Source organism: Scyliorhinus canicula, chromosome 21, assembly GCF_902713615.1.
Source record: "Scyliorhinus canicula chromosome 21, sScyCan1.1, whole genome shotgun sequence".
Lineage (NCBI taxonomy): Eukaryota > Metazoa > Chordata > Chondrichthyes > Carcharhiniformes > Scyliorhinidae > Scyliorhinus > Scyliorhinus canicula.
In genome coordinates this window covers 65,357,070-65,382,657 of record NC_052166.1, presented here as the reverse complement: position 1 = coordinate 65,382,657, position 25,588 = coordinate 65,357,070, and the positions used below count along the sequence as shown (strand labels likewise).

At 49.3% G+C, this 25,588-nt stretch overlaps 1 protein-coding gene across 1 annotated transcript in view; it reads right to left on the bottom strand.

Moving 5' to 3' along the window:
- Positions 1 to 7,235, bottom strand: part of fam78ab (family with sequence similarity 78 member Ab) — a 28,963-nt gene extending 21,728 nt beyond the window's left edge. The window contains exon 1 of the mRNA XM_038781708.1: positions 6,775 to 7,235. Coding sequence (XP_038637636.1) covers positions 6,775 to 7,037 — 263 coding nt within the window. The 5' untranslated portion in view covers positions 7,038 to 7,235. The remainder of the gene's footprint in view (positions 1 to 6,774) is intronic.
- Positions 7,236 to 25,588: the final 18,353 nt, after the last annotated feature.

Here is a 25,588-nt window from a genome sequence, read left to right as displayed (position 1 = left end):
TCCAATTAACTGAGCCTACACATCTGATCATCTGGTTATAGAATCCCTCCAGTCCCGAAGGAGGCCAATCGGCCCCTTGAGTCTGCACTGACCCTCCAAAATAGCACCTTACCCAGTTCCACTCCCCTGCACCATCCCTGTAACCCCACCTAACCTTTGGACACTAAGGGGCAATTTAGTACGGCCAATCCACCTAACCTGCACATCCATTGGACTGTGGGAGGAAACCGGAGCACCCGGAGGAAATCCACGCGGACACGGGGAGAAAATGAAGACTCCACACAGACAGTCACCCGAGGCTGGAATCGAACCCGGGTCCCTGGCGCTGTGAAGCATCAGTGCTAATCACTGTGCTACCGTGCTGCCCACGTGGAGCTTGTGTTACTGCCAGGCTTCCGAGCAGATTCGGATGGAACTGGTTGCTTCACACAGTGCCCTCTGCCTCTCTCTGCTTCAACAAGTGAGGAAGCGCTGTGTCAGGAAATTGCTATCTGATCAGATCCTACGTTGATGTGGCTGTAGGTAACGCCTCTGCTACTGAGTCAGGTTTCTAACCCAGTGGAGATATAACGTTGCATTTTGCACAGTCAGCCTCCAGTGCCTCTGTAACCTTTCCTTGTAATATGAAGACCAGAACTGTTCACAGTCATTCCAAGTGCGGTCTCACAAAGGCTGGACACAGGATTAAAATAACTTCTCTGCTTTTCAATTCTAGCTCTCTCCAAATGAAACCCAGTACTTTGTTTGCTTTTTGATGGCCTTGTTTACCGAGGGTACGATGAGGGTGTAACAGCGGTAACAGCCAATGAACAATGTGGGGAAAGGATGTACATGGGGAGTGGAACTGAGCATTAATGATCTAAATTAAGTTGCACTACTTAAAAAGGAACTAAGTGATTGTGTATATCCACTAGATACTCAGGGAACTGTTATTACTGTATGTATCATAATTTTATCGATGATTTTGTTAAGTAACAGAAAGCACAGTCCAAAGATGTGCAGGTTGGCTGGATTGGCCATGTTTTTTTTCTTTAAAAAATAAATAAATTTAGAGCACCCAATTATTTTTTTTCCAATTAAGGGGCAATTTAGCATGGCCAATCCACCTATCCTGCACATCTTTGGGTTGTGGGGGTGAAACCCACGCAGACACGGGGAAAATGTGCAAACTCCACACGGACAGTGACCCAGGGCCAGGAGTGAACCCGGGCCCTCAGCGCCATAGTCCCAGTGCTAACCACTGCGCCACTGTGCTGCCCTCGGATTGGCCATGTTAAATTGCCCTTAGTGTCCAAAGGTTACTGGGGTTACGGGGATAGGATGGGGGATTGGGCCTAGGTTGGGTGTTCTTTCAGAGGGTCCGTGCAGACTTGATGGGCTGAATGGCCTCCTTCTGCACTGTAGGGATTCTATAATTCCATAAGGGAAATTCAGTAGATGCAATAGATGTCGCTAAGTCCTTTGATAAGATACCACATAATGGACTCGCGACCAAGGTCAGAACATGACCACTAACCAGGGGATGTGTCACAGAGTCGCTTGAGGGGGAAACCAGAGCGAGAGGCAGCTAATCACAGAATTGCTACCCTGCAGGAGAAGGCTGTTCGACCAATCGTGGCTGCACTGGCTCTCCAAATGAACAATTCCTTCTCACTCTCCCCATAACTCTTCACATACTTCCTTTTCAGATACAATCCAATTCCCCTTTAGAATCTGAGCATTCCAGACCCTAACCACTCACTGTGGTCACTAATAATTCCAATCAGGTATCCAGGAGAAACTTCTTTACCCAGTGAGTGATGAGAACGCGGAGCTCTATCGCACGGCGAGTGTTTGAGATGAATATTACAGATGTATTGAACAGAAACTAGGTAAACAGATGAGGGTGAAAGGAAGTCGGAAATGCTGATGTCAGATAAAGTAGAAGGGGAGGTTGTTTCTGCGGTACATGAACACTAGCACAGACCAGATGGCCAGAATGGTCTGTTTGAGTCCTTTAAATCCGATGTAGGACTATGTAGTTCCATGAGGGCTGTGATTGTATCTATCACACTGTCTATACTGAGATTGCATTGTGACTGTATATATCAGTGTCTATACTGAGATTGTATTTAGACTATCTATCACACTGTCTATACTGGTATTGTATTGTGACTGTATACATCAGTGTCTATACTGAGATTGGACTGTGACAGTATCTATCACACTGTCTATACTGGTATTGTATTGTGACTGTATACATCAGTGTCTATACTGGGATTGGACTGTGACAGTATCTATCACACTGTCTATACTGAGATTGCATTGTGACTGTATATATCACACTGTCTATACTGAGATTGGACTGTGACAGTATCTATCACACTGTCTATACTGAGATTGCATTGTGACTGTATATATCACACTGTCTATACTGGGATTGGACTGTGACAGTATCTATCACACTGTCTATACTGAGATTGCATTGTGACTGTATCTATCACACTGTCTATACTGGGATTGGACTGTGACAGTATCTATCACACTGTCTATACTGAGATTGCATTGTGACTGTATCTATCACACTGTCTATACTGAGATTGTATTTTGACTGTATATATCAGTGTCCATACTGAGATTGGACTGTGACAGTATCTATCACAGTGTCTATACTGGGATTGTATTGTGACTGTATCTATCAGTGTCTATACTGAGATTGGACTGTGACTATCTATCAGTGTCCATACTGAGATTTGACTGTGACAGTATCTATCACAGTGTCTATACTGGGATTGTATTGTGACTGTATCTATCAAACTGTCTACCCTGGGATTGTATTGTGACTGTATCTATCAAACTGTCTACCCTGGGATTGTATTGTGACTGTATCTATCACACTGTCTACCCCGGGATTGTATTGTGAGTGTATCTATCACACTGTCTACCCTGGGATTGTATTGCGACTGTATCTATCACACTGTCTACCCTGGGATTGTATTGGGACTGTATCTATCAAACTGTCTACCCCGGGATTGTATTGTGACTGTATCTATCACACTGTCTACCCTGGGATTGTATTGTGACTGTATCTATCACACTGTCTACCCTGGGATTGTATTGCGACTGTATCTATCACACTGTCTACCCTGGGATTGTATTGTGACTGTATCTATCAAACTGTCTACCCCGGGATTGTATTGTGACTGTATCTATCAAACTGTCTACCCCGGGATTGTATTGTGAGTGTATCTATCAAACTGTCTACCCCGGGATTGTATTGTGAGTGTATCTATCAAACTGTCTACCCCGGGATTGTATTGTGACTGTATCTATCAAACTGTCTAGCCTGGGATTGAATTGTGACTGTATTTATCACACTGTCTACCCTGGGATTGTATTGTGACTGTACGTAACACGTGGTTAATTCATGGAATGGGCTGTGACAAATTCTGATAGGTTTGTGTCTCTGTATATCACACTGATTGTTTATGTTACAAACGGCTACATACATAATGCAGAATAAATCTACTTTAGTACCTACTCCAAGAGCTGGCGGTAATCTAATCAAGTCTATCACTCTACATCTATCAAGTAATCACTCTACATGATCAGTAAGCACGAATAGACTTTGAGAGTCACTATTTGCTGGTATTATACCTTGATATATTTATAAATCATTTTGAGTAACAAGAACACAAATAAATTTATGGGAGGCCGAGTTGCTGTAAGTTTGAGAATGGCAATGAAATTAGACACATTCCAACCATCTATCCTTTATACCCTCATAGATTCATAGAATTTATAGTGCAGAAGGAGGCCATTCAGCCCATCGAGTCTGCACCAGTAACCCCACCTAACCTGGACACTAATGGGCAATTTTAGCATGACCAATCCACCTAACCTGCACATCTTTGGACTGTGGGAGGAAACTAGAGCATCCGGAGAAAACCCACAAGACACGAGGAGAAAGTGCAAACTCCACACAGACAGCCATCCGTGGCCGGAATTGAACCCGGGACCCTGGAGCTGCGAGGCAGTAGTGCCAGCCACTGTGCCGTCCCGCTGGAGTGATCGTGTAACATGGGAGCAGGGCTATATCTGCAAATTCAGCAACACTATCCTGCTCCAGAGTGTATTAAACAGCCCAGGCCAGTCCTACACAGCTCCTGCCAGGGGCTCTGGTTCCATATCTGGAGATCAAGGTGCATTTCATTTAAGTTCTACCCTATGATCCACAGTTAACAGTGGAGGGAGATCAAAACACAACCTGCTCTTCCGTGCTCGTCCTGACATCGGCTGAACTTTCTCCCAATTGCCCCCCTCCATTCCACAAACACACACACAAAAACAGAAACAAATACACTCACTGACACACAGACACTCACACATACACAGACATATACACTCACTGACACACAATCTATTACACTGACACACACACATGGACTGGCACTTACACACACAAGTACTCACACAAAAAGACACAAACATCCTGACATACATATACACATACATGCACACACGCACACACGCTGATACATGCATATTGAGACACACATACTGACAGACTCCCATACACCCTGACCCAAACACTGACACACACAAATCCTGACCTACACACACACACACACACTCATTCACTCAAACTCAGTGTGGAGTTTGCACGTTCTCTCAGTATCTGCGTGGGTTTCCTCCGGGTGCTCCTGTTTCCTCCCACAGTCCAAAGATGCCCAGGTGAGGTGGATTGGCCATGAAAAATTGCAAAGAAAGGTTAGGTGGGTTTAAGGGGGTATTGCCAGCCTGGGTGGGGTGCTCCGTCCTTCAGTGGGTCACTGCAGACTCGATGGCCGAATGGCATCCTTCTGCACTGTAGGGATTCTATGAAGCACACAGGCTCACATCACCGCCCGCCCCGCCCCCCCCCCCCCCCCCACACACACACACCCTGGCACAATCACTGACATGGACACTCACTGACACACTTGCAGTCACAACCTGGCACACACTCAAACACATACCCTGACACACATTCACACTGATGCATGTTCACATACACTGATACAATCATACACACACACTCACTAACACACACTCACTGACACACACCCTAACACACACACCCACTCACTGACACGCCCACTCACTGACACGCCCCACTCACTGACACGCCCACTCACTGACACGCCCACTCACTGACACGCCCACTCACTGACACACCCACTCACTGACACACCCACTCACTGACACACCCACTCACTGACAGTCACGATCACTAACACCACACTCACTGACAGTCACGATCACTAACACCACACTCACTGACAGTCACACTCACTGACAGTCACACTCACTGACAGACACACTCACTGACAGACACACTCACTGACAGACACACTCACTGACAGACACACTCACTGACACTCACACTCACTCACACTCACACACACTCACACACACTCACACACACTCACACACACTCACACACACTCACACACACTCACACTCACACTCACTGACACACACTCACAGACACTCACACTCACTGACACTCACACTCACTGACACTCACACTCACTGACACTCACACTCACTGACACTCACACTCACTGACACTCACACTCACTGACACTCACTGACACTCACACTCACTGACACTCACTGACACTCACACTCACTGACACTCACACTCACTGACACTCACACTCACTGACACTCACACTCACTGACACTCACACTCACTGACACTCACACTCACTGACACTCACACTCACTGACACTCACACTCACTGACACTCACACTCACTGACACTCACACTCACTGACACTCACACTCACTGACACTCACACTCACTGACACTCACACTCACTGACACTCACTGACAGTCACGATCACTAACACCACACTCACTGACACACACACACAATTACTGACACACACACTGACAGTCACGCTCACTAACACCATACTCACTGACAATCACACTCACTGACACACACAATTACTGACACTCACTGACAGTCATAATCACTAACACCACACTCACTGACAGTCACACTCACTGACACACACACTCACTGACACACACACTCACTGACACACACACTCACTGACACACACTCACTGACACACACAATCACTGACACACACACTCACTGACAGTCACGATCACTAACACCATACTCACTGACAGTCACGCTCACTAACACCACACTCACTGACAGTCACACTCACTGACACAATTACTGACACACACTTACTGAAACCCACACTCACTGACAGTCACACTGACAGTCACACTCACTGACAGTCACACTCACTGACAGTCACAATTACTGACACACACAATTACTGACACACACACTCACTGACAGTCACATTCACTAACATAATTACTGACACACACACTTACTGACACCCACTCACTGACACACACATATACACATTCGCACACTGACACATACTCGAACACTGACAAACGTATTAACAAACACATACACACTGATCCTGTACCAGTGAGTCTCCGGTAGAGGCTGATGTCCCTGCCAATCCCCCCTCCCCTTATCCCCCCCCCCCCCCACAGGCATGCCCCCCTCCCACACACACAGACATGCCCCCCCCCACACAGACATGTCCCCCCCCCCACACACACACAGACATGTCCGCCCCCATACACAGACATGTCTCCCCCCCCACACACACACACACACAGAAATGCCCCCACACACACAGACATCCCCCCCCCCCCCCCCCCCCACACACACACACACAGACATGTCCCCCTCACAGCCACATACCTGCCCAGGTCCCCGTACACGTTGTGAAACTCCATGTAGTTGCAGGCTTGAATCCAGCCGATCACCCAGGTTTCCGCCCTGAGGATGGGGGGGACACAGACTCGGGCCATGGCTCGGAAGTGGGGGGTCCGGTAGCGCAGCACGATGTCTGAGCTCTCATCAATCACCGTGGGGCTGCTGTCGATGGTGGCTGAGATATCCTTGATGCAGATGGAGTCGCGGCAGAGCCGGGGTTTGCAGACCAGGCTGTTAATACAACCCATATCTCCGGGCAGGAGGGCGAGCAGGCAGCCCACACAGCAGACCCCAGGTCACAAAGCCAAACATTGAGCTCAGTGCCTGAGCCTAAAACCGCCCACCCCCCACACTCACTCACACACACACTCACATAGAGTCACACTCACACACACATTCACATAGTCACACTCACACACTCACTCTCACAGACACACACTCAGTCACACTCACAGACACACACTCATAGTCACAGACACACACACACACTCATAGTCACACACACACACACAGAGTCACACTCACAGACACACACACTCAAGAGTCACACAGACACACTCACACACACATAAAGTCACACTTACAGACACACAAACTCAGTCACACAAGCACACACACACACTCGGTCACACTCACAGACACACACACACTCAGTCACACTCAGACACACACACACTCGGTCACACTCACAGACACACACACACTCAGTCACACTCACAGACACACACACACTCGGTCACACTCACAAGACCCACCCACTCTCAGACACACACACTCAGACAGACACACACTCACACCCACACACACAGTCAAAGGGCAAATCTTCACCTCTCTCCCCCGGCAGGGACAGGCCGTCCCTCTCCTGTAAAATCCAACAGCCAGCGGCAAATTATTCCTTGTGCAGGTGCCGGGGCTCCCAGCTCCTGGTCCCAGTGCTCTGCCTCCCAATGCTGACTGCCTGCCCTGTAGCCTGTCCCCTGCCTGTCCTGTCCCACACACACATTCTGCCTGACCTTTCACACTGACTCAACTTTCTCTCCTCCTTCCAGCTCAGGGATGGCCATTAGGTCGTGCTGGGAGTCCCTGTCACTTCCTGTATGTCTATCTGTCACTGTCTCTCTATTTCTGTCTGTCTATCCGTCTGTGTGTGTGTGTCTCTCTCTGTCTCCCTCTCGCTCTGTCTATCTGTCTCTGTCTTTCTGTCGCTGTCTCTCTCTCTCTCCCTCTCTGTCTGTCTATCACTCACTCTGTCTATCACTCACCCTGTCTCGCCCTCTCTGTGTCTCCCTGAGTCTCGGGGGCTCAGTTACAGCCTAGAGTACATTGCGGTCTGTGTGTCTGGCTCTCTGCTCCCACCCCCTCTCTGGCTCTCTGCTCCCACCCCCTCTCTGGCTCTCTGCTCCCACCCCCTCTCTGGCTCTCTGCTCCCACCCCCTCTCTGTCTCTCTGACAGCAGTGCAGGGCCATGTCTATCCTTCGCTGCCGCTCACAATACTTCACATCATCCCCGCAGCAACAGAGCGGGGAGGGGGGGAGGGGAGTGTATGTGAGTGGGGGAGGGGGGGGGGGTGTGTGAGTGGGGGGGGGGGGGTGTGAGTGGGGGAAGGGGGGGTGTGAGTGGGGGAAGGGGGGGTGTGAGTGGGGGAAGGGGGGGTGTGAGTGGGGGAAGGGGGGGTGTGAGTGGGGGAAGGGGGGGTGTGAGTGGGGGAAGGGGGGGTGTGAGCGGGTGAGGGGGGGTGTGAGTGGGGGAGGGGGGGGTGTGAGTGGGTGAGGGGGGGGTGTGAGTGGGGGAGGGGGGGGGTGAGTGGGGGAGGGGGGGTGTGAGTGGGGGAGGGGGGGTGTGAGTGGGGGAGGGGGGTGTGAGTGGGGGAGGGGGGTGTGAGTGGGGGGGTGTGAGTGGGGGTGTGTGAGTGGGGGGGGTGTGAATGGGGGGGGTGAGTGGGGGGGGGTGAGTGGGGGAGGGGGGTGTGAGTGGAGGGGGGTGTGTGTGAGTGGGGGGGAGTGTGTGTGGGGGGGTGTGAGTGGGGTGTGTGTGAGTGGGTGTATGTGTGTGTGAGTGGGGGGGTGTATGTGTGAGTGGGGGGTGTATGTGTGAGAGTGGGGGGGATATGTGTGTGAGTGGGGGTGTGTGTGAGTGGGGGTGTGTGTGAGTGGGGGTGTGTGTGTGAGTGGGGGGGTGTGAGTGGGGGGTGTGAGTGGGGGGGTGTGAGTGGGGGGGTGTGAGTGGGGGGGGTGTGAGTGGGGGGGGGTGTGAGTAGGGGTGTGTGTGTGTGTGAGTGGGGGCGTGTGAGTGGGGGTGTGTGAGTGGGGGGCTGTGTGTGTGTGTGAGTGGGAGGGTGTGTGAGTGGGGGGTGTGTGTGTGAGTGGGGGTATGTGTGTGTGTGAGGGGGGGGTGTGAGAGTGGGGGGAGTGTGTGTGTGAGTGTGTGTGTGTGTGTGAGTGGGGGTGTGAGTGGGGGGGGTGTGAGTGGGGGGGGGTGTGAGTGGGTGTGTGTGCGAGTGGGTGTGTGTGTATGAGTGGGGGGGCGTATGTGTGAGTGGGGTGTGTGAGTGGGGTGTGAGTGGGGGTGTGAGTGGGGGTGTGAGTGGGGGGGTGTGAGTGGGGGTGTGAGTGGGGGTGTGTGAGTGGGGGTGTGTGAGTGGGGGGGTGTGTGTGTGAGTGGGGGGTGTGAGTGGGGGGTTGTGTGTGTGTGAGTGGGAGGGTGTGTGTGTGTGAGTGGGGGGGTGTGAGTGGGGTGTGTGTGAGTGGGGGGAGTGTGTGAGTGGGGGGGGAGTGTGTGTGAGTGGGGGTGTGTGTGTGAGTGGGGGGGGGAGTGTGTGAGTGGGGGGGAGTGTGTGTGTGTGAGTGGGGGGGAGGTGTGTGTGGGGGGGAGGTGTGTGTGTGAGTGGGGGGGAGGTGTGTGTGTGGGGGGAGGTGTGTGTGTGGGGAGAGGTGTGTGTGTGCGGAGGGGGAGTGTGGGGGTGGAGTGTGTTTGTGAGGGGGAGTGTGTGTGAGGGGTGGTGTGTGTGTGGGGGGGGTGTGTGTGTGGGGGGAGTGTGTGTGTGGGGGGGGTGTGTGGGGGGTGTGTGTGTGGGGGGGAGTGTGTGTGTGTGTGGGGGGAGAGTGTGTGTGTGTGGGGGGGAGTGTGTGTGTGTGGGGGGGTGTTTGTGAGAGGGGGGAGTGTGTTTATGAGGGTGTGTGTGTGTGAGGGGGGGGAGTGTGTGCGTGAGGGGGAGAGTGTGTGCGTGAGGGGAGGGGAGTGTGCGTGGGGGGGAGGGGCGTGTGTGTGGGGGGAGGGGAGTGTGTGTGTGAGGGGGGAGTGCGTGTGAGGGGGGAGTGCGTGTGAGGGGGGGAGTGCGTGTGAGGGGGGAGTGCGTGTGAGGGGGGAGTGCGTGTGAGGGGGGAGTGTGTGTGTGTGGGAGGGGGGAAGTGTGTGTGTGGGAGGGGGGAAGTGTGTGTGTGAAGGGGGGAGTGTGTGTGTGTGGGAGGGGGGAAGTGTGTGTGTGGGAGGGGGGAAGTGTGTGTGTGAAGGGGGGAGTGTGTGTGTGAGGGGGGGAGTGTGTGTGTGAGGGGGGGAGTGTGTGAGGGGAGGGAGTGTGTGTGTGTGTGTGGGGGGGGTGCGTGTGAGGGGGGAGAGTGTGGGGGTGTGTGTGTGTGAGGGGGTGTGTGTGTGAGGGGGGGGGTGTGTGTGTGAGGGGACTCCCCTTAAATACTGACACTCCCCCAGGGGACCTCCCTGAAGTATTGACACTTCCCCCAGAAACCCCCCCCCCCCTCCCCAGTGACTGACCCCCCACCCCAGCGATCCTCTGTCAATATTGACATTGCCCCCAGAAGCCCCCTGTAAATATCAACACCTCCCCAGGGATCTGTTAATATCAACAGTCCTGCCCCTACCGGGACCCCATGTAAATATCGACACTCCCCTCCCCCAGGGGTGCTCCGTAAATATCTGCACTCGCCCTCCCCCCCTTTGTAAATATCGACACTGTCACTCCAGGGACCACGTGTAAATATTTATACTCCTCCAAGGACCATTACTTCCCCTCGAGACTCCTTGTAAATAAAATTTCCCCCAGTAGCCCTCTGTAAATATCAACTCTCCCCCAGAGATCCCCTGTAAATATCAACATCCTCCCCCAGGAACCCGCTGTGAATATCGACACCCCCCAGGGACCCCCTTCTCTGTGAATATTGGCACTCCTCTCAGAGACCCCCTGTAAATATCGATACCATCCCATGATCTCCTGCGAATATCAACAGTCCCACCCCTCCTGGGTACCCACTGTGAATATTGACACTCCCCCTCCGTGCCCTCCCTGTAAATATCAAGATTCAATCCAGAAATCCTTTGGAAATGGAGACACGCTCCCAGGACCATATAGATACTTCCCCCAGGTACCACCTGTTCCCTCAGCGACACCCATTAAATATCTCCACACCCCCCAGAGACCCCTGTGTAAATATCATCACCTCCCCCAGAGACCCCCCTGTAAATATCGACACCTCCCCCAGAGACCCCCCTGTAAATATCAACGCTCCATCCAGAAACCCACTGTAGACATATCGACTCGGGAGTGTCAAATTGAATTTACGAAGCCATGCCCAATCCCGTGCCACCTGCACCCCTAAAATGCGTTGTCGCCATGCGGAATGCCGGCATCTCCACATCATGGCCATGCGGAATGACAACCCTCCCACTCCCGCCCCTGTGCCTGGCGAAAACACCACAAAATATTCACTTTGTACCCCAGAAACGCCCCAAATCTCCTTAGCAACCCATTATATTCCTCACCGAAGAGCTCAGGAAATGTGAACATATTCAGTCTTTGTGGTGGCATGGTGGCCCGGTGGTTAGCACTACTGCTTCATGACGTCGAGGACCTGGGTTCAATCCCGGCCCCGGGTCGCTGTCCGTGCAGAGTTTGCACATTCTCCCCATGTCTGGGTGGGTCTCACCCCCACAACCCAAAGATATGCAGGGTAGGTGAATTAGCCACGCTAAATTGCCCCTTAATTGGAAAAAGAAGAATTGGGTACTCTAAATTTATATAGAAAATAATACAATATTCCTTCACCCCAGCTATATTTTCACAGATGTACACATTTTTTTTTAAGGATAACACAAGTTACAAAAAAAATCTTATACTATAATGATCTCAGTAAGTATAGTCCATGCAAACCAACAGTCCAGCTGTGGTCAGATGCACCACACATTGAAACCAAGTGACAGATGCCAGCCTGTCTGTGGACATCCACTATTCTCTGTGGATTTCTCATCAAATCACCCCAGATGTTTGTCACACTGGTCTCACTAGAACTCTGCCAAGTGACTTTTCCCAAACTCCACTCTCAAAACAAACACACCGTAGAATCTTCTCCCAAACAATGCTTCATCTTAAATACCTTCATCAAAGATCCACTTCCAGGATTTCAGTGTCTCCTTTCAGTATTCCTCTGTCCTGGATCACCATGTGCATGCAAACTTCTACAGAATCTTTCAGGTACCCAGCAGCACCAATAGAACACTACAGCTTCACAGGTTGTATTGTGGTGTCATAATACAGGGCAGCACAGTGGCAGAGCGGTTATCACTGCTGTCTCACAGCGCCAGGGACCCGGGCTCAATTCCAGCCTTGGGTCACTGTCTGTGCGGAGTCTGCACGTTCTCCCAGTGTCTGCATGGGTTTCCTCCGGGTGCTCCGGTTTCCTCCCGCAGTCCAAAGATGTGCAGGTTAGGAGGATTGGCCATGCTAAATTGCCACTTAGTGTCCAAAAGGGATTGGGGGGGGCTGTGTGTCTAGATAGGATGCTCTTTCAGAGGGCCGATGTGGACTCGATGGGCCAAGTGGCCTCCTTCTGCACTGTAGGGATTCTATGATTCTATTCTATAAACCTTAGGGTTGCTTCAGATGTCTGACTTCTTGCTAGTCACTTGACCACGTCGGGACATCACAGCTCTACCTTAAACCTCAGTGAACCGGACCCTGTTCAGATTCCAGTCCTTTGTTCCTTTGATGTCAGTCTTCCTGGGAGTTCTCTTTCATTCCCTGGTTTCTAGACCTATATGTTCTTTAGCTTTTGGGACTTGTCTGCCCCTTACTCCATTGTCCTGCCTCTGCTGACCGTTTCTGTGAGAGCTGCTATCTTCCCAGGTGCCTGGTTCCATGTGACCTACAAGTGCTTATGCGTTTCAGTGTTACCAAGCAACAACCTAATCTTTCTTTAAACCCTGTTTGTTTCATGTCATACCTTTATAATGCACCCACAGTTTTGAATGAAATCAAACCTCACAGACATGCAGGCACCTTAGTTTAATATGAAGCTGACTGAAGTTTTAACTCTCCCTTACACAAAAAATGGATTTAGACTCACTTAAAGCACTACCTGGTTTCTAATACCCGCAAAAAATAATATTGATCAGTAAAAAGTAGCTCCTTTTCCTGACAAAAGGAGGTTGCAGGACCCTCAATCCTATCAGGCCAGTAGTCTCCATTGACCAGGACTGGCTTAGGGAATGTAGATGGCCTTTGTATAATTCTCTTTGAATTTGGTTTCTGCAGTTCATAGGGTCATTAGTATATCTTCGGGGGTAACGAGGTGTGAGCTTCCCTGATATTACCAGAATATTTATTTTGTTTGAATGTCACAGGCAGGCGTGGCTTCACTCATCTTAAAGTCTTTGTCCAGTTTTTGAAATGTTATAAATTAGCCACGGTGATCGATGTCTATTTCATAAAAATGTAGCGTGAGACCCTAGCTCCGCTACAGATTCCCCAGCAAAAGCAATGTCGTTTATTCAGCAACTTTAATGATCTCAGGACATCTCAAAGTGCTTTACAACCATGCGGAATGTAGTTAAGTAGGAAATTCATCAGCCAATTTGTGCACAGCAAACTCTCACAATCAGTGAGGCGATAATCGGTGTTAATTTAAAAAATAAATAAATTTAGAGTACCCAATTCATTTTTTCCAATTAAGGGGCAATTTAGCGTGGCCAATTCACCTCCCCTGCACATCTTTGGGGTGTGGGGGTGAAACCAACGCAGACACGGGGAGAATGGGCAAACTCCACACGGACAGTGACCCAGAGAATAGCTCCTCAGCTATTCTTCAAAGTACTGCCCTGGGATCCTTTACAACCCACCCCAGGGAGAAGGCAGGACCTTAGTTCAATGACTCATCCAAAAAGAGACACCGCTGACTCTGCAGCACTAGCTTGCTATTGGCACTGGAATGGGCTCAAGCCTCTGATGGTGGTGGTGGGGGGGGGGGGGGGGGGGGGGGGGGACTTGAACCCACAACCTTCTGATTCAGACTACTCACTGAGCCTTGGCTGACACATTCAATTGCCATTCCTAAAGAGAGGATGTTTCCTTCCTGGTCCTCCCAGTGTTGTTCCTGTTCTGGGTGTGAGTGGCCCAGAGGGTGTGCAACAGAATCTCCTTTGGCCTCTTGTACATCCTGGATTTTCATCACATGGGTGTGTCTTCAGCTGCCTCGGTCTTAAGCTCTGAAATTCCTTCCCTAAACCTCTCCGCCTCCCTTTCCTCATTTAAGACACTCCTTAAAACCTACCTCATTGACCAAGCGTCTGGCCATCGGTCCAAATATCTCCTCAGATTTTCACAGAATTGCTGCAGTGCAGAAGGAGGCCATTTGGTCCACCGTGGTTGCGCCATTTTGTTTGGTTAGATTTCAGTGAAGCATCATGGGATACTTCGCCATGTTACAGGCACAATATAAATGCAAGTTGCTGTTGGTTTGAGTCAGGTTCTGGAGACCAGGATCTTTGAGCTGGCTTCAGGTGTCACGGCTAAATCCTTATCCGACCTGGAAGACCCAGGATCTCTGATTTAGCTGCTGGGACTCCGGGAAATGGCTAATTGACACCACCCATCCAAAGTGAAGTGAGCAACTGAGTACAATAGCAACCCCGTTTAACAGACATGGGATGGTCTCGCCAATTCAAACATAACTCCCCTGAGGGGCAAGGAGAATTTTCAATTATACTTGAGCCAAATGGAAGATTCTTAAATTAATTTGAGTTCCATGGGACAAGAACTAGATATAAAATACGTAAACCTGGACCTTGGAGAGTGTTCTCATTAGACCAGTGATGTTATTGCAAAAGGCATCAAACAGACTTGTTGGATTTATTTTTATTCCTGGTTCTTGCCTTTAGAGAAACAGAAACTTGATAAAAATGAACTTTCAAGGAATATCCATGTTAGTTATTGAAAAGCATCATTGTAACCATTGTGCTTCCAATGGGCCCAGAGAATCCGTAGAATTCCTGCAGTGCAGAATGAGGCCATTCGGCCCATCCAGTCTGCACCGATCCTCTGAAGTAGCACCCAACCCAGGCCCACCTCTCGCACACCCCCCCCCCCCCCCCCCCCCCCCAGAGCACACATCTTTGGACTCTGGGAGGAAACCGGAGCACCCGGAGGAAGCCCAGGTAGACATGGGGGAGAACATGCAAACTCCACGCAGACACCCGAGGCCGGAATTGAACCCGGGTCCCTGGAGCTGTGAGGCAGCAGAGCTAACCATTGTGCCGCCATGCTGCCTAATTAAGGGTATAGACCTGTCACAATCACGGTAGGTTTCGATCGAGTAAATAGAGAGAAAGTGTTTCCAGTGGCGGGAGAGAAGATAACCAGATGGACAGATATTGAAAAGAATTGGGAAAAGAATCAGAGGGGAAGACGAGGATAATTGTTGTTTAGATAGCAAGTTGCGATTTGGGACTGCTGCCTGAAAGGGCGGTGGAAGCAGAGTCAGCAGAAACTTTTAAAAGGGAATTGGATAATTACTTGAAGGGGAGATAGTTGTGGAATCCTAGACCTGTACATTATCCATTGCATAGCACAGAAAGAGGCAATTTGTTCCATCGTGCTTGTGCTGGCTATATGACCGTTTTGTCTAATTATACTCCCTACTTCCCCCATAGCCAGAGAAGGTGGGAATGGTTGGAGGTAGAGTCTGACATTGGAAGGAATTACAGTGTCCATCGGTTTTCATCCACAGGAATTTCAGGAGTACCAAAATAAACAAAACCGGGGAAGCACGGTGGCGCAGTGGTTAGCGCTGCTGCCTCACAGCGCCGAGGATCCAGGTTCGATCCCGGCCCCGGGTCACTGTCCGTGTGGAGTTTGCACATTCTCCCCATGCCTGCTTGAACCTCACCCCCACAACCCAAAGGTGTGCAGGCTAGGTGGATTGGCCATGCTAAATTGCCCCTTAATTGGAAAAAAAGGAATTGGATACTTTAAATTTAATAAATAAATAAATAAATAAACAAAACCAACCAACATATTCTGCTAAAGTTCTCTTCTGTACTTCCCATATTTGCTAATGGAATGAAATGTGAGTTGATCTTAGCAGGAGCATGGGGTGTTCAAATATGCTGGGGCTAATTGTATAAATTGTTTTTAATCTGTAGTTTTGTCCTATTTATAGATCAGAATATTGCAATGTGCAGACTCTGGCCCCTGTAGCTGTGTCATTTCAATGCAATTGCTTATTTTCTTTGCGATCCAAAGGGATCATTGTTGCTGAGGAGATGTAGCTTCTCCTTAAAGAAGTAGTATAGTTTTGGTTGAAGTGCAGAATAGATTTAATGAATTGAGGTGAATGTTACACAAGTGCCTAAAAGGGAAGAATTGATTGCAGGGATCTGCAAGTAGGAGTGAAGGGATGTGGAGGGTTGTTGGGAATAATTCATAGAATCCAGACAGTGAGGAAGCAGTCCATTCGGCCCGTCGGGTCTGCACCGACCCTCTGAAAGTGCACCCTGCCTCGGCCCAATCCCTGCACCTCATTAACCTAACCTTTGGACCCTTGGGGGCAACTTCGAGTCAGAGAGATTTACAGCATGAAAAAAGGCCCTTCAGCCCAACTTGTCCACTTATCACGGCCAATCCACATAATTACACATCTTTGGACTGTGGGAGGAAACCGGAGCACCCAAAGGAAACCCACGCAGACACGGCGAGAAAGTGCATACTCGGGCAGTACGGTGGCACAGTAGTTAGCACTGCTACCTCAGGGCGCCGAGGTCCCAGGTTCGATCCTGGCCCTGGATCACTGTTTGTGTGGAGCTTGCACATTCTCCCCGTGTTCGCGTGGGTTTTACCCCCAAAACCCAAAAGATGTGCAGGGTAGGTGGATTGGCCATGCTAAATTGCCCCTTAATTGGAAAAAATTAGGCACTCTAAATTTTTATTTTATTTTTTTAAAAAGGTGTGGGCTCAGGGTGCTCTTCCGAAGGGCCAGTACAGACACAATGGGCCGAATGGCCCCCTTCTGCACTGTAAATTCTATGATTCTATGTGGCATCTCCCTGGTTATAGTCTGCAAACCTTTTTTAAAAATAAATTTAGAATACCTAATTCATTTTTTCCAATTAAGGGGCAATTTAGCGTGGCCAATCCACCTACCCTGCACATCTTTGGGTTGTGGGGGCAAAACCCACGCAAACACGGGGAGAATGTGCAAACTCCACGTGGACAGTGACCCAGGGCCGGGATTCGAACCCGGGTCCTCAGCGCCGTAGGCAGCAGTGCTAACCACTGCGTCACTGTGCTGCCCTCTCTTCAAGGATAGTTAAAAGTCAGGAAGGGGAGTGAGGGGGCACTTTGGGGTTAAAAAAAAGGGAGGCAGAGTGGGTGGAGGGTAATGGCAGGGAGGGTGGGGTGCTGGTTATTTATTGGTTATGTGAATTCCTATTTGTTATCTCTTTGGTTTTGGTTGTGTTTGATGTATATATATATATAAATGTCTGAAGAAAAAACATTTTTTCTAAAATCACGTTGCTGATTCTGAGAGAGCACTGTGCACAAATTAGCTGCTGCATTACAACAGTGAACATTTCAAAAAGGACCTTGATTGTTGGAAGCTCCTCATGATGCCCTGAGGTTGTGAAAGACTATCGTTCTGCCTCCTTCACAATGAGCCATACAATCTGTCTGCTGCATCATATATCAAAGCCTGCTACAGACGGCGCACAGAATGCAACATGTGTCTTTAAATAATTAAAAATAGACAAAAAAAAAATCTTCTCTGTAGAATCTGGGGAATGAGAATAATTCGAGAAGAGCCTGGTTTGCTGTTCCTCTTTACAAGTGGCACTCTGCTGTGTCTGGGCTTAAACTCTCCGCTTCGAGGATGTTCGAGGTGTGACACGAAGGACCCATCCCTCCTCATAATTCGGAAACGCGGAGGGAAATGGCAGCCTCATCTGTAGGCTGATATGCGTTTCCATGGCCATCAGTGGCTCCAGCGGCTTGGCGATCAGCGTCAATGTGGAAAATTGAAACTGTGACACCTGATCACCGACTTGTGTGGCAGAAGTTGCCTCTCACCGATTGGGTCTTGAACACCCTCCAGCGGGAGTGCATCAGGTGAAGCTGACTCGTCCCCAACAGATTTGATCTGCAGATGGCAGGCTGCTGACTCTGTCCCCTGTCCAGCAGTGTTTGGTCTGCAGGTACCTCATTCCTGTTAGTCTTTGCCACATCTACATTGCACCGTACCCCCAGGGTGACAGTCATGTTACGTCAGGTATCACAGCCGCAACTATGACCTTTAATATGGTCGCCAACGCCGTGCGTGCCCCAGTCTAGCCTTTTTCTGCCATGTTTGCTGTTGTACAGACTCTGGCCTGGATTCTTTCGCTCCGTCCTCCGCAAGAACGGCACGGGCGAGACGCGGACAACGGAGAGAAGTCCATTAACCTCGGGCGGTCGCGCCCGGAGATTCCCGTCCTCTCACCCGGACTCTGTGAGAGAAGAAACTAACGCGAACCAGCTGCACCCGGAGATGTCCCCAGTTCCAAAGGGACAGCGCCATCTCTCTGGATTTGCACAAACAAATCATCGGGAGACACTGCGTACGGAAACTCATGGGGATTTTTCCCATTTCAACCTTGTCACAGGTAGAACAAAGTTTCCGAAGCTGGAGTGGACGAGGGGAGTGGGGGGGGGGGGGGGGGGGTGAGCAAAGGAGGGCATTGTGTGGTACTGGACACCGTGGTATTTGCTCGTGAAATCGTGGTTTCAAATGATCCTTTACAAAATATTTCTCCTTTTCAAATTTCAAATCAAATTCAAATATACCCTGAACACTCATTTTATAGAATTTTTTTTAGTGCAGAAGGAGGCCATTCGGCCCATCGAGTCTGCACCGGCTCTTGGAAAGAGCACCCTACCCAAGGTCAACACCTCCACCCTATCCCCATAACCCAGTAACCCCACCCAACACTAAGGGCAACTTATCATGGCCAATCCACCTAACCTGCACATCTTTGGACTGTGGGAGGAAACCAGAGCACCCGGAGGAAACCCACGCAGACACGGGGAGGATGTGCAGACTCCGCACAGACAGTGACCTAAGCCGGAATCGAACCTGGGACCCTGGAGCTGTGAAGCAATTGTGCTATCCACAATGCTACCGTGCTGCCCATTGTATGATTATGAAGCATGTTTGTCCCAATTGCTCAATACCAAATGTATTGTGGTCCACTGTCTTGTGGGAGAATTATATCCTGTGTGTGGTCTGCATGGACCATTGCGTGAGTCAGAGACGGCCATTTGGCGTTGGCAGGAGACAAAGTGCTTTAAACGTCCCTCAATGCTTCACAGCGTCACTGTGACAAATCAATGTTTATTCGAGGGCGTAACTTGTAAAATGGAAGCGGGGGAACCAGTGGAAGCGGAGCGTGTGGATTTTCAAAACGCGCTCGTTAAGGTGCCACACAAAGAGGTGCACTGCACAGGATTAGGACTCATCTGACTGGGAGCTAATATATTATCATGGTTTGGGAATAAGTTTAAAGGGCTGGAGAGCAGAGAGTGGGATATATTCATGTTTGTTGGGCAGCATGGTGGCGCAGTTAGCCCTGTAGTCTCACGGCGCCGAGGTCCCAGGTTCGATCCCGGCTCTGGGTCACTGTCTGTGTGGAGTTTACACATTCTCCCCGTGTTTGCATGGGTTTCGCCCACATGACCCAAAGATGTGCAGGGTAGGTGGATTGGCCACGCTAAATTGCCCCTTAATTGGAAAAAAATAATTGGGTACTCAAATTTTTTTTAAAACCTTCCTTGAAAAAGTCAATAATCGGTTTCCATCTCCGGGCAAACCCCTCCACCGTGCCTCTCAAGGCAAATTTAATTTTCTCAAGCCTGAGGAATTCCGTGAGATCGCTCACCTGTACTCCGGGGTTCGGCATCCCGAGTTCCTCCATCCCAACAGGGTCTGTCTCCGGACTACCAGAAAGGCCAAGATGTCGGCCTCTCTCGCCCCCTCAGCAACGTGATTATGAGTAGATAATGAGTAGGGCTGGTTTAGCACACTGGGCTAAATCGCTGGCTTTTAAAGCAGACCAAGGCAGGCCAGCAGCACGATTCAATTCCGGTACCAGCCTCCCTGAACAGGCGCCGGAATGTGGCGACTAGGGGCTTTTCACAGTAACTTCATTGAAGCCTACTTGTGACAATAAGCGATTTTAATTTCATTTCATTTCATAATCTGTTTAGCGTCAATATAGCACAGAGGAAAACCATTCGACCCATTGTGTTCGTGCTGGCCCCCTGTACAGCAATCCAGGCAGTCCCATTCCCCCCCCCCCCCCCCTCCCGCTCTGTCCTAGTCACTCTGCCAGCTTTATCCTTCAAAATCCTGTCTATTTTCCTTTCAAAATCGTCGATTGCCTCCACTTCCACCCCCTCTCAGAAGCAGTGAGTTCGGGGGGAGCGAGAGAGAGAGACAGAAATAGAGCACTTTGGGGTGAAAGCGCCAGAGCTTTGTGTCCAGGCCTTTAGGAAAGGAAATCTGCCATCCTTACCCTGTCTGGCCTACATGTGACTCCAGACCCACAGCAATGTGGTTCTCTCTTAACTGTCCTTCGAAATGGCCGAGCAAACCACTCACTTCAAGGGCAATTAAGGATGGACAACAAATGCTGTCCTTGATAGTGATGCTCCCATCCCATAAAATAATAAAGATAAGGGAAGCTGGAGGCACAGCCCCCAATGCCAGAGCGATTAAAATCAGACGTTTACATGTGACCAGGAGTGGAGGAGCGGAGAGATCCCAGCGATGGGGAGGAAGGTGGCCACCAAGAGATTTGAGCACAGGGATGAAAATTCTGAATGGCTAGCCGAGAACAGGAGACATCCCATCCCCACACCCCCTTTCTGTCTTAACACTTGCACCCCAGGGTCTCAGCCACCCCCCCCCCCCCCGCTCTCTTCTGCTAGTTCTCCCAAAGCCCCAAGTTTAAATTTGATTCCTTATGTTCCATCTCTCCAAGGCTTTTTTTAAAAATTATTTCCCAGGAAGTGGGCATCGCTGGCAAAATCAGTATTTGTTGCCCATCCCTGATTGCCCTTGAGCTGAGTAGTTTCGTTGGCCATATCAGAGGGGCAGTCAACCGAATCGCAGTGTGGATCTGGAGTCACGTGTAGGCCAGACCGGGTAAGGACGGCAGATTTCCTTCCCTAAAGAGGACATTGGTGAACCGGATGGGTTTTTACGCCAATCAATGGCAGTTTCATGGTCATCATTACTGAGATTGATGAATTGAATTAAAATTCCACCAACTGTCCCTGGAGCATAGTCCTGGGCCTCTGGATTAATGACGTTACCACCACGCCACTACCTCCCTATCTCTACCCCCCCCCCCCCCTTCAATAAACTCTCCGTTTCTCCAACTCTGGCTGTGTGCATCCACCCCATCCTTGAACCTCACCGCTGACTGACACACATCCTCCAATTATTACCTTAAACCCCGCTGCTTCACCGCCTCTCTCTCTCTTTCTTTAAGGCCACCCACAAGATCTAATGCCTGAATTCTTCACAATGCACTCTTCACTGATGGAGTAACAAATATTCGGTGTGAGAGGACAACCCTCCGGTCAGCCCTCGGGAGTTTTCTCTTCAACTCACCTGGAAGCGCTGGGATTTGCAGACGTTTTTTCTAACATAAAAACAGGCCCGATCTGCTCCGGGATTGAGTGTGGACCCACAACACAGGAAGGAATTTTGTCGGGGGTGGGGTGGGGGAGGCGCTGAACTCAATATATTTGGTTAGACTCGGGATTGATCTTATTTCCTTTGAGGCCAAGTGAAGAGTTGGAATCAGATCAGTCAGTGTTTGCTGAAGGCAGTCCACATACCATGAATGGCTAATATTGCTGCTGAGGAAATGAGATGGAACCCAGGCCCCTTTCAAAGCTGCTTTTGGCTACTGCTCATATAATATTCCGTCCCTGCTTTGTGTGAAGATTTCTCTTCAGGTAGGCCATTCTGGTCTTCTTAGTCTATATGATTGGACATGCATTCCTTTAGCCCTTCGTCATCCTTAGAGTTAGTCATTAGAGCGTGTTTTGTATGCAAGTCTCCATTTTATACACTTTGACAAAGGGTCATCTGGACTCGAAACATTAGCTCTTTTCTCTCCCTACAGATGCTGCCAGACCTGCTGAGATTTTCCAGCATTTTCTCTTTTGGTTTCAGATTCCAGCATCAGCAGTAATTTGCTTTTATCCATTTTATACCTGCTTTCCTAGACTGTAAGGATCTTTTCTGTTTATTCCCTTATTTCACCTTCCTATTATTTTGCGGTTATCATTTTTGACCCATGGATGATTAATGGACATGTATTGTTAAGTCAAGCAGAGAGACTGAGGAATGCAGATGTTACAGGAGAGAACACTCTGCTCATCTCTGTTGGTTTGAACAAGAGCTTCAGACTTGTCGGCACCTGGGAGAAGGAGGACTGGGACTCGGTTTGATTGATTGGCTGGGGACCAATGAATTGACCCAAAAGGCCCTACTCTGCCCGATAACAGGTGGTGATTGGACGCTATCCCAGTGGAATGATTTGCAGAGTTTTCAGTTTAACGCCTGGATACAGAAAAAACAAGGACCTGTTTTCTCTCCCTCCCCAGAAAGACTGTGAGTGTTGTGTTCCTGAAGCTGCACGGAACCTGGATGAATGTATCTACAGGAAAACCGTTACAGGCTGCAAGGAAATACCAGGTTCACTGCCAGGGTGGCACTGTCAAGGTGCCACAGTTGCATTTTCTGCGATCGGGCTGGGAACACTCCCACCAGGGTTGGGAGCCATTTTGGGGGCCTCGGACATCGGGCCGCTATTGAAAAGTGGAACTCCTCAGTGTACAAAACGGGGCTATGTGCAGCTCCAGCCTCGTATTTCCCATTGAGGCCCCTTGAGTGCCGGAAAACACGGCTAAACACACTCACTAATGGACACAGTTACTCTACTAATCACTCACTCTCATACAAACCAACTGACAAACCACTCACACACACACATTCTCACCTGCTGACAGACACAGTCACTCTCACATGATTACCCACACACAGTTACTCTCACATACTCACACGCACTCTCACATACTCACACTGTTATTCTCAAATACTCATGATGTGGAGATGCCGGCGTTGGACTGGGGTGAGCACAGTAAGAAGTCTTACAACACCAGGTTAAAGTCCAACAGGTTTGTTTCAAATCACTAGCTTTTGGAGCACAGCTCCGTCCTCAGGTGAATGAAGAGGTATATTCCAGAAACATATATATAGACAAAGTCAGAGATGCAAGACAATGCTTTGAATGCGAGCATTTGCAGGTAATTAAGTCTTTACAGATCTAGAGAGGGGTTATCCCAGGTTAAAGAGGTGGGAATTGTCTCAAACCAGGACAGATGGTGGGGGAAGAATGTAATGCGACATGAATCCAAGGTCCCGGTTGAGGCCGTACTCATGTGTGTGGAACTTGGCTATAAGTTTCAGCTCGGCGATTTTGCGTTGTCGCGCGTCCTGAAGACTGCCTTGGAGAACGCTTACCTGGAGATCAGAGGCTGAATGCTCTTGACTGCTGAAGTGTTCCCCGACTGGAAGGGAACATTCCTGCCTGACGATTGTCGCGGTCGCCAAGTTATAGCCAAGTTCCGCATACATGAGTACAGCCTCAACCAGGACCTTGGATTCATTTTTTTATTTTTTATTTTAGAGTGCCCAATTCATTTTTTCCAATTAAGGGCCAATTTAGAGTGACCAATCCACCTAGCTGGCACATTTTTGTGTTGTGGGGGCGAAACACGGGGAGAATGTGCAAACTCCACACGGACAGTGACCCAGAGCCGGGATCGAACCTGGGACCTTGGCGCCGTGAGGCCAGAGTGCTAACCCACTGCGCCACCTTGCTGTCCCGGACTTTGGATTCATGTCGCATTACATTCACATGCAAATAATCACATGCAAATGATAATTTTCAAATAATCACACACACACACTCTCAAATACTCACACACACACTCAAATACTCACACACACACTCAAATACTCACACACACACTCAAATACTCACACACACACTCAAATACTCACACACACACTCAAATACTCACACACACACTCAAATACTCACACACACACTCAAATACTCACACACACACTCAAATACTCACACACACACTCAAATACTCACACACACACTCAAATACTCACACACACACTCAAATACTCACACACACACTCAATACTCACACACACACTCAAATACTCACACACACACTCAAATACTCACACACACACTCAAATACTCACACACACACTCAAATACTCACACACACACTCAAATACTCACACACACACTCAAATACTCACACACACACTCAAATACTCACACACACACTCAAATACTCACACACACACTCAAATACTCACACACACACTCAAATACTCACACACACACACACACACACTCAAATGGGTAGCATTGTGGATAGCACAATCGCTTCACAGCTCCAGGGTCCCAGGGTCGATTCCCGGCTTGGGTCAGTCACTCTCAAATACACACACTCACTCAAATATTCACACACACTCACTCTCAAATACTCAAACACACATTCAAATACTTACTCTCACACACTCTCAAATACTCACACACTCTCAAATACTCACGCACACTCTCAAATACTCACGCACACTCTCAAATACTCACGCACACTCTCAAATACTCACGCACACTCTCAAATACTCACGCACACTCTCAAATACTCACGCACACTCTCAAATACACACGCACACTCTCAAATACACACGCACACTCTCAAATACTCACGCACACTCTCAAATACTCACGCACACTCTCAAATACTCACGCACACTCTCAAATACTCACGCACACTCTCAAATACTCACGCACACTCTCAAATACTCACGCACACTCTCAAATACTCACGCACACTCTCAAATACTCACGCACACTCTCAAATACTCACGCACACTCTCAAATACTCACGCACACTCTCAAATACTCACGCACACTCTCAAATACTCACACACTCTCAAATACTCACACACTCTCAAATACTCACACACTCTCAAATACTCACACTCTCAAATACTCACACTCTCAAATACTCACACTCTCAAATACTCACACTCTCAAATACTCACACACTCTCAAATACTCACACACTCTCAAATACTCACACACTCTCAAATACTCACACACTCTCAAATACTCACACACTCTCAAATACTCACACACTCTCAAATACTCACACACTCTCAAATACTCACACACTCTCAAATACTCACACACTCTCAAATACTCACACACTCTCAAATACTCACACACTCTCAAATACCCACACACTCTCAAATACTCACACACTCTCAAATACTCACACACTCTCAAATACTCACACACTCTCAAATACTCACACACTCTCAAATACTCACACACTCTCAAATACTCACACACTCTCAAATACTCACACAC